Genomic DNA, 10,660 nt, shown 5'->3' with positions numbered 1-10,660 from the left:
TAAATTCAATGCCGAGAAAGCCGTTCAAGGTTTCATTTGCCATGGGCACGAAATCTCGATTTAAGCAGTTCCCTTCTTTTTTATTGTCTTTTAGCCACATCAGTAATATGATTGAAGCTTGCCAGTAGACAACATTAAGTTCATGGGCAGTGGGCCCTCGTTTTCAAACAAACTTTCACTTTAAAATCTTTTCAGATTAGGGCTTTATATGCCGGTCTGTATGATTTTGCTGTAGCTCACATTCTCCCTGTAAGACATTGCAGCTTCTCCGGCTTCCAAGTGCGAAGAGGAGCTATTGAGAAGGAGGGTGTGGGGGTTGGGGGAAGCAACATAGAATGCAGAGTTAAAGGCAATTAGGAACAGAATCTAAGGAGCAAGCAATCATATGGAGTGCTTAAACACAGTTAAAAAATTAGCTCCAAACAACGAGTGCAATGGGCCCAATCTCTAGGGTAGGGCCAAACACAAGAAGAGGCATGAGGCATGCATGCCATGACAAACTGCAATGAAAGATATGAGCGTGATGTTGCAGCTAACAAATGGCAAGTTTGTGGACTGGCTGTAGCCCACTAACTGTAAACAACATGGCTCGAAGAGACAGGGCATTCGCTATATACCCGAGACCTAAAAAACAGGTGGTTACAGGCCTGAATTTGGGTAAAACATGCAGAACACCAACTTCAGCATGTTATTCCCCATTCAAAATGTCAAAATAATATTGGCTCAGCAAAGGCACAGTAATCTTACCTGGTACTTGTAAAAGTGGGTGCTCAGTACTGCACCTTGTTACCCGACCACAACTGACAGGTCACTAAATGGGCAGGCAGATCTGTTCCGCTGTGTTTTCTTGCAATGTGTCCTTTTGACAGGCACAGAACATGGATTTAGCCCCTCATTCTAAGTGTAGTAGAAACCGCAGGAATAAAAACAGTATGGTGTATACAGTATCACCACATGGCATCGAGTCAGTGTGTATGCCTGTGAGAAGTTGGCCTGATATATGATGTTTCCAATTCTGGAACCACCTTAAATCAGTCCAAACAATCCCTTATGGTGTCTGGTTGTAGGTCAACCTTATAGACAAGCTATCCTAGTGGTAGCATGGACTAAGCAGCCTTAAAGGCTAAACTCAAGAGGTCGTGTTAAGCGAGCTGTTTTACCAATCACAATCCTGTAATATCAAATGAAAGGACACCACACAAGTATATATTATAAAAATATATGTGTTTATTACTAAAATAATCCCCAGTACTCTTTATGAGCAAAGGGGCGCAAGCGTTAAATCAAAAGCACAGTATAACATATGAAAGTTGCACAATTATGGATGGGGGCGGGTGGCCACTCAAACCATATATTAAGAAAGTGGTATAAGAGATACCAATCGAACAGTGGTTAGGCCTAGGGCCTAGGGAATCGCTGGGAGCAGTCGGGACAAGCAATGCTGACGTTGGGAAAAGCCCGCAGGATTCGGGTGCAGCGCATAAAGCACATGCATGCACCAATGCAAAGTCAATGGTGCGTAAAAGTTACACAAATAGAGTTTAAGGATACTTCCGCTGAACCTAGAAGGACAAAACTTTAGACACAGACCCTAGAGGTGTGTACCAGTGTGGGAACACCGGCGTTGCTGAGTTACCTCACCCACAGGAAGCGGGTGCAAAGGGTCGAAGTGGCGTCAGGTTTCCTCACGCAGGTTGTTGGAGCTTGAAGCTGAAGATGCTGCAGGTGATGTGAAGGAGAAGTGTCCGGTGTGATCCAAGGGTGGATCAGAGTCGTAAAGTACCTGAAAGCAGAGGGTACAGAGTCTGGGTCACTCAGCAGTGACCAGGGTGGAACCAGGACCGAACCAGGCAATGTCGAGCGCAATCAGGTGGTTGTTGAGGAGCTTCTCTCCACTGCCACGTGGGCTCTGGGGCATCTGCGATGTCCAGGAGCGGGTCACAAGCTGTCCCACGCAGGCTCTCACCGACAACGCTGTCGGCTTTAAGATCAGAGCAAACAACACTTGGCAAGAGCAATCCACGCAGGACTGGAAGATTGCTTCTCACTCAGACCAGGAGGGTCAGAGCGGATGCTCCTTTTCAGAGGAGCGGGTGCAAGTCTGGAGCAACCAGAATCACAAGTTGTATTTCAAGTTTCGCCGGCACAGGGGCCACAAGCCAGCTGGCAAGTGACCGGGCCAACGCATTCAGCCAAAGAAAGCAGGAGGGCCCCACACAGCACTCGTCGAGTGTAGAGGGGTGAGCTTCGATGCAAAAGAGGTACAGGGCCGGGGCTTCTCAAACCCCGGTGTACAGCTTCGAGGGTCACTAGTGGGCTGCACGATCAGCGTCTCGTGGTCTTTTTTTAAGATGGCGTGCTCCACACTTCCGGTCGCCTCCACGGGTCTCAGCTCTGCAGAGACTGTGGATCGGGCTGTTAGAAGGTAGGCAAGCTTGATCTCGTCGATCTCTGTCACTTGAGTTCCGGCGGGAACTGCAACAAAGCAGACATCAAGGTGCTGGATGGTGCCTGTTTGCACAGGGTGGTCACTCCTTGACCACAAGGGAGATTCTTCAGTCTTCTACGTCGAGTAGGATGTCGAAGTGTCCAGAGTTTTGTTTCAAATGTTTCATCAGGATAATCTGAGTGCGTTGGCACTGCTCCCATTCTTATACAAATCTAGGGGGCTGGATTACCTGCTAGGTCCCCTCCTATGGGTGGGACCCAGGAAGGGGGTGGATACACCCCTTTCCCTTTTATCCAGGCCACGCTGGGACTGGGGCTGGTGTGCCCCAGAACCGGTTTGGCTGGATTATGCAAGGGGAAGCCTTGTGCTCCCCAGGCAGTGTCTGGTTTCTTTCAAACCTCCCTGCTGCAATCCACTATCTCCTGTCTGGGGTGGTGTAACACCTCCCTGCGACAGGAAAGCCATTGTCCAGGCCTCCTCTGCTGAGTTTCGGTCAGCAGCAGGAGGTCAGACTTGTGTCTGTGGCAGAAGCATCCATTTTGTGGATCTGAGGCTCTTTTAAAAATCAACCGCGTGTCAGTAAAGTAACATGTCTTCTCCCTCTAGAGGGGTGTAATGCTATCCCCGTCGACAGGACTGTCGAGGGGATAGTATTCCAAATCGTATGACACCTTACACAACATGTTTTGATAAAGCCAAACCAAAGTTGCTATATAACCGCGAGGATTATAATGCACTTAATAGTATATGGTATGGCATTATCCCGGATCAGCTTAGGGAGTTGTTCCCGACAGCTGCAGACAGGCTCAGCTCATGCCAGAGCACCATCTCACATTAAACCACGCACTCTGCCTCCAGGATTGATGAGGCCTTCCGTAGGAGTGGCTCACAGGTTTATATGTGTCCAGATATAGGTTTAGATATAGGTATACTATATCTAAGCAAGGGGTGATTACACCCACTCGCCCCAGCTGAGTGATCAGCCAGTTGTGTCAATTTAAGAACCAGCCAGGGGTGGCAAAAGCTATGCTTCAGCCCCTGGTAGGCCTTGGTGGCACCTATGCCCTGAGCACCTATAGTGCATGGTACAGGGGCTGACAAGGAGTCCATTTTCCAATTGGGTTATGTACCTATAGTACATGTATGTGAATTTAGAGAGAGAACAGCAGGCTGGGGGTCTGATTAGCAGGCCCACAGCCTCAGTAAGTCGAAAACCTTTTTTTTTTTTTTTTTTTTTTTTTATTGAGATGGATCAGAAAATGAGAAACAAAAACAACTTTACATGATACAGATATCAGCTGAACCTGCTGAAATATCAGATTTTTAAACAGAAAAAAAAGAGAAAAAAGAAAAAAAAAGCAGATAAAGTATTAAAGCAATTGAAACCATATTCACAGATAAACGGGGTAATTCCTACGCGGCCCCTTTACAGAACAGGTTGCAGAAGCCTTAAACATATATTGCCAGCATTACATAATCTTACATTAAAAATCATAATATGTAATACAGTAACACTCATCAATCATCTTATCTTCCTCCAGTTACTTATTGGAGCCCATATCTTTTTACCGAGTTCTTTACTTTTCTTACCCTTAAATTTATATAAACATTCTTCAATATTATGGGTCCCTAGCAACCTTGTAAGCCACATCTGAAATGTGGGAGCGATCGGATCTTTCCAGGCCGCCGCAATTAGAATTCTAAAAACAGCAACACAGAGAAAGATAAAGGCTTCGGCTTCCTGCTCAACCTTAAGATTTTCGTCCCTGCCAATCAAAACAGATGTTGGGGATAAAGAGATTTGACAATCTAACAACCCTGATAAAAACTTCTCCATTTCTTTCAAAACAGGGTTGAGATTTTGGCATGAGTAGAACATATGGATTAGATCTGCAGGACCTTGATTACACCTTGGACAGCTGTCTGTATCCCTTTTACCCCATTGAAACAACTTAGCCGGGGTGTAGTAGAGATTGAAGATCATCTTATAGTGTTGTGCCTTCAGATTAGTCGCTCTTAAAATTTTCCTATTTAATGCCAAAGCGTAATCCACATCGATGTCAGGGTCTCCTAATCTCACAGCCCAGGCATTTTCTACTTGTCCAATATCCTCTTCCAATCCCTGTAACAAATGATTGTACCCTATTTTAATCTTTTTGCCCCCACTCATTATGTAGTGCACCAGTGGATTTGGCTCCTGAACAGACACCCTTGGTCTTAATGCCTTCACTGATTGTTCTATCTGTTTGTATAGCAGCCAGTGATTTGAGGGGATACCAAATTTCTGTTGTAAGGCCTCGAACCCCAGGAGGTCATCTTTCTCCATGACGTCCCCTAGACATCTAATGCCCAACCTTTTCCAACCGCTACTATTCCTAATTTGTCCAAGATGCAAGAATGGACCTGCATTCCAGAGATCAATTGTACCATTAATTTTAGGGATCTTGAGAAATTTCTGCACCGCCTTCCATGTCCCCCAAGCAGCTAGCAGCTGTAGACAGGCTCAGCTCATGCCAGAGCACCATCTCACATTAAACCACGCACTCTGCCTCCAGGATTGATAAGGCCTTCCATAGGAGTGACTCACAGGTTTATATGTGTCCAGATATAGGTTTAGATATAGGTATACTATATCTAAGCAAGGGTGATTACACCCACTCGCCCCAGCTGAGTTATCAGCCAGTTGTGTCAATTTAAGAACCAGTCAGAGGTGGCAAAAGCTATGCTTCAGCCCCTGGTAGGCCTTGGTGGCACCTATGCCCTGAGCACCTATAGTGCATGGTACAGGGGCTGACAAGGAGTCCATTTTCCAATTGGGTTATGTACCTATAGTACATGTATGTGAATTTAGAGAGAGAACAGCAGGCAGGGGGTCTGATTAGCAGGCCCACAGCCTCAGTAAGTCGAAAACCATTGAAGCAAAAAGCAAAAACTGGGGTGACCATAGGATAGCAGACCCTACTCTCCTACACAACCCCCCCCCCCCCAAACGCAGGGACATTAAACTTAACCTTGGCCAGATAAGTCTTCATGTTCTAAGTGGAAGTACCTGGAGAGACCATCTGCATTACCATGGTCAGTCTCTGGGCGGTGCTCCACTGTAAAGTCCATCCCCTGTAGGGAAATGGACCCCCTGAGTAGTTTGGGGTTTTCACCCTTCATCTGATTTAGCCACAAGAGGGGCTTATGGTCTGTCTGAATTAGGAAGTGAGTTCCAAACAAGTATGGCCTCAACTTCTTCAGGGCCTAAACCACAGCAAAGGCCTCCCTCTCAATAGCTGACCATCGTTTCTCCCTGGGGGTCAGCCTTCTGCTAATAAAAGCAATGGGCTTGTCTTGACCATCTGTATTCAGTTGTGAAAGCACAGCTCCCACCCCCAACTCAGAAGCATCTGTCTGTACAATGAACTGTTTGGAGTAGTCAGGACTCTTAAGGATAGGTGCAGAGCACATGGCCTTCTTCAGGTCATCAAATGCCTTTTGACAACTAACTGTCCACTGAACCTTTTTGGGCATCTTCTTGGATGCCAAGTCATTCAATGGTGTCACAATGGACCCATAGTTATTTACAAATTTTCTGTAATACCCATTCAGGCCCAAGAAGGCTCTGACTTGTGTCTGGGTAGTTGGAGGAGCCCAGTCCTGTATGGTCTGGATTTTGCTCTCCAATGGTTGAACCTGACCCCCACCTACTAGGTGGCCCAGGTACACAACCTTGCTCGGCCCTATCTGGCATTTAGTACCCTTGATAGTCAAGCCTGCCATTTGCAGGGCCTCCAGCACCTTCTTCAGGTGAATCAGGTGATCCTCCCAGGTGGAGCTAAAGACAGCAATATCATCTAGATATGAGCACAAAAGTCATCCAACCCAGCAAGGACTTGATTCACCAACCTTTGGAAGGTGGCAGGTGCATTCTTCAAACTAAAGGGCATTACCACAAACTGATAATGTCCACTAGGGGTAGAGAATGCTGTCTTGGCTTTTGACTCTTCAGATAACCTGATCTGCCTGTAGCCAGCTGTCAAATCAAATGTGCTCAGAAACTTGGCAGAAGCCAATTTATCAATGAGCTCATCTGCTCTTGGAATGGGATGAGTATCTGTCCTAGTGACAGCATTGAGACCTCTGTAGTCCACACAAAACCTCATTTCTCTCTTTCCATCTTTGGTATGAGGTTTTGGCACAAGGACCACTGGGCTGGCCCATGGGCTCTCTGATGGCTCAATCACTCCAAGCTCCAACATCTTTTGCACCTCAGCCTTTATACAATCCCTGACATGGTCAGGTTGCCTGTAGATCTGATTCTTCACAGACAGACTGTCACCAGTGTCCACCTCATGGGTACACCAGTTAGTTTGACTGGGTGTGAGTGAAAACATATATCTGTGGGCCTGCAACACCTGTCTGCAGTCCGGCTGTTGCTGCTCAGTGAGGCTGCCTGCCAAGGCTACTCCATCAACTGAACCATCATCAGGGTTCTGGGAAAGCAGGTCTGGGAGAGGGTCACTCTCTTCCTCCTGATCTCCATCTGTGGCCATGAGGAGACTCATGTCCTCCCTGCCAACAAATGCTTTCAAACGATTTACATGGTGCACCCTGTGGGGGATCCTAGGGGTTCCAAAGTCAACCACATAGGTGACTTCTCCCTTCTTTTCAACAATTGGGTAGGGTCCAGTCCATTTGTCCTGGAGTGCTGCTGGGGCCACTGGCTCCAACACCCACACCATCTGCCCTGGTTTGTACTCCACCAGAACAGCCTTTTGGTCATGCCAAGCTTTCTGTAATTCATGACTGGCCTCCAGGTTTTTGGATGCTCTTTCCATATACTCAGCCATCCTGGAGCGGAGACCAAGTACATAGTCCACAACATCTAGCTTAGGCTTTTTGAGAGGTAACTTCCATCCTTCCTTCACCAAACATAGTGGACCCCTCACAGGGTGGCCGAACAAAAGTTCAATAGGGCTGTAGCCAACCCCCTTCTGTGGGACCTCTCTGTAAGCAAAGAGCAAGCAGGGTAAAAGGGTGTCCCATTTCCGCCTAAGCTTCTCTGGTAATCCTTTTATCATTCCCTTGAGGGTCTTGTTGAATCTCTCCACAAGCCCATTGCACTGTGGGTGATAGGGTGTGGTAAACTTGTAGTTTACTCCACACTCCTTCCACATTGCCTTTAAGTATCCAGACATGAAGTTGGTATCTCTGTCTGAAAGAACCTCGTTTGGAAAACCCACTCTTGAGAAAACTGCAAGAAGGGCCTTTACCACAACAGGTGCTGTTGTGGTCCTCAGGGGAATTGCCTCTGGATACTTGGTGGCATGATCCACTACCACCAGTATAAATCTGTGCCCAGATGCTGTTTGAGGATCCATGGGACCCACAATGTCTATTCCAACTCTTTCAAAGGGTACCCCCACCACAGGTAGTGGTATCAGGGGGGCCTTTGTTGTGCCACCCGACTTACCACTGGCTTGGCAAGTGGCACAGGAGCAACAAAACTCCTTGACATTTTCTGACATGTGAGGCCAGTGAAAGTGAGGGACAAGCCTGTCCCAAGTCTTGTTCTGGCCTAAGTGTCCTGCAAGGAGAATATCATGGGCCAAGGTAAGAAGGAAGCCCCTAAACTTCAAATGTATAACCAACCTCCTGGTGGCACCAGGCTTGGGGTCTCTAGCCTCTGAGTAAAGGAGCCCATCATCCCAATATACTTTATGGGTACCTTGAGCATTCCCTGCAGCCTCAGCAGCAGCTTGCTGTCTGAGGGGTTCAAGCGAAGGGCAATCTAATTGGGCCTGCCCCAGGTCTGCCCTTGAGGGCCCCCCTGTCCCCAGAAACTCAACCTGATCAGGCTCAAGTTCCTCAGAGACAGTCTCCTCTTGGACTGCAGAATCAGCTTCCTGTGAAGTCTGATCCTCAACCTGGGGCAAGTGGGAAGGCACAGCCTTAACCCTCTTGCTCTTTCTCTTGGGTTGTGGTGGGTCTATTGTTCCAAGATCCACCACTGGTTCAGGAAGGCACTTCTTAGCCTGGGTCCTTGTCACTGCAAGGACATGTGCTGAAACCCCTAGCATTTCTGCATGAGTCCTGTACTCCACTTCTGACCAAACTGAGCTTTCAAGATCATTGCCTAACAGACAGTCTACTGGGAGGTCTGCACTTACTACAACTTTCTTTAGGCCATTTACCCCTCCCCAGGAGAAGTTCACAACAGCCACACTATGTGTAGTAGTGGTGTTGCTTGCATTGGTCACTAGATAATTTTCATTTAGTACAATCTGACCAGGGTCCACAAAGTCAGGTGTCACCATAGTGACACTGGCACAAGTGTCCGTGTAGGCCTTAGCCAGTTTCTCATTTATCAAAGGCGTCTGCCTATACTTGCCCAGGTTACTGGGGCTCACAGTAGTGGACAAAGATAAGTCCACATCATAAAGCAGAACTGTCTGAGTAGGGACTCTGACTAGGCCAGATTCCATCTCAGTACCGATGGTTAACCCTACTATCCCCTTAGGTTGTGCACTACCACTGCTGACTGTACTAGGGGGTGCAGGTGCTTTAGGAGCTGCAGTGGTAGGAATTGGATTTTTCTTGGTGCATTCAGTGCCCCAGTGTGAAACTGATTTGCAGGTATTACACCAAGGTTTCTTTGGGCCATCATTCTTCTTCTTTTTGTTACCATTTTGGGAACCACCCTCCTTATTAGAATTTTGTGGGCCTGAAGAAGACTTCTGGTCTTTTTCTTTATCTTTCTTATCCCCACCCTTCTGGTCTGTTTTCTTCTGGTCACCACCATGGTTCTGGGGTTTCTGCTTAATCCTTGTTCTGACCCATTTGTCTGCCTTCTTTCCCAATTCTTGGGGAGAGGTCAGATCAGAGTCATTAAGGTATTGATGCAACAGCTGGTTCTGACAGTTATTAAGGATCTGCTCTCTCATTATAAGATTGTACAATCCTGTGTAGTCTGAGACTTTACTTCCCTGCAGCCAACCCTCCAGAGCCTTAGTGGCACAATCAACAAAATCAGTCCAGTCCTGAGTCTGTGCTTTTTGGGTGTCTCTGAACAACAACCTGTATTGCTCAGTGGTTAGGCCAAACCCTTCAATAAGAGCACTCTTCAGGACAGAGTAGTTTTTGCCATCATCAGGTCTAACTGTGAGGAGCCTATCCCTCCCTTTCTCAGAAAAGGAGTACCATAAAATTGCAGCCCACTGATCCTGAGGAACCTGCTGTACCATGCAGGCTCTCTCAAGAGCAGTCATCCATTTGTGTATGTCATCCCCTTCCTTGTAGGGGGGTACAATTTTTTTCAGGTTTCTATTGTCATAGCCCCAGTCTTTCTCTGTAGGAATATTGCTGCCACCAGTGGCAACTAAGCCACACAACTTCTGTTCTCTTGCTAAAGCAAGTTTAGCTTGAGCCAAGGCTATCTCTTCCCTCTCTATCTGGAGCTGGACAGCCCTCATCCTGGCCCTATGCTCTTTCCTCTGGGGGGAAGTCATTCCCCTTTGAGATTCCCTTGAGACACTAGAAATATGAGAGTCCCCTGATGGAGATCTCACCCTTCTGTTGCCTGGGGGAATTATGTTATAGGATCTGGGGAGGTGCTGGCCCTCTCCATTCCCATGTAGGTCTAAGTTGGTCTGGTTAAGCCTGCCAACTACAACCTGGTTACCCCTCTGATCCTGATCAGGCTCATCTACGTCTGAGCCTTCCTCCTCTTCCTCCTCTTCTTCTTCTTCCTCATCTGGAGTTTTCTCATTCTCAGGGGTGTTCACTCCATCTCCTGCATCTAAGGGAACTGCACTCGCCTTATCTAAGTCATCCTTTTCCAGGATGGCTATCAGGGAAGGAATGGTGGGGTTGTGACCCCTTTTTAGACCTCTTGCAACGCATAAGGCACTCAAGTATTTATGGCTAAGTTTTTCATAGCTGGAAGTTGCCTTGGTAAGGTCAACTGTCACAAGGGCAGAGTCTGAAGCTCCTCCTGTGCCAGACATGATTACTAGTGAGGTGCAAGTGGTGCACTTACCTACACTAAGTGTTTTCCTACTGTACCTTGCTAGTGAGTTGTAGTCAGGGTGTGCTACTCCCTTCAATCTACAACTACTAAGTTCAGTAGAACTTAAATATGCTAAGCTTTTGACTTATATGTACCTAAGGTACTTTATGTGATCTTTCAATTTGCTAAAAAGATTGCAATGGTAAAACAACAGCAAG

The 10,660-nt window shown here is 47.1% G+C and overlaps 1 protein-coding gene across 1 annotated transcript; it reads right to left on the bottom strand.

Moving 5' to 3' along the window:
- Positions 1-204: 204 nt before the first annotated feature.
- Positions 205-10,440, bottom strand: LOC147732581 (uncharacterized). Its single transcript, XM_086954282.1, has 2 exons — positions 9,512-10,440; positions 205-292 (listed from the first exon to the last, which is right to left on the bottom strand). Exons 1-2 carry the CDS (start codon positions 10,438-10,440, stop codon positions 205-207), a joined length of 1,017 nt encoding a protein of 338 aa, XP_086810408.1.
- Positions 10,441-10,660: the final 220 nt, after the last annotated feature.

The sequence above is a fragment of the Lissotriton vulgaris genome, chromosome 2_1, assembly GCF_964263255.1.
Source record: "Lissotriton vulgaris chromosome 2_1, aLisVul1.2, whole genome shotgun sequence".
Taxonomy (NCBI): Eukaryota; Metazoa; Chordata; class Amphibia; order Caudata; family Salamandridae; genus Lissotriton; species Lissotriton vulgaris.
This window is presented reverse-complemented; position numbering and strand designations above follow the sequence as displayed.

Coding starts and splice junctions, on each gene's coding strand:
- LOC147732581 (XM_086954282.1), bottom strand. CDS start 10,440: ATGTCTGGCACAGGAGGAGCTTCAGACTCTGCCCTTGTGACAGTTGAC. Junction 293..9,511: donor CTAACCACTGAGCAATACAG/GTTGTTGTTCAG, acceptor CCTTCTCAATAG/CTCCTCTTCGCACTTGGAAG.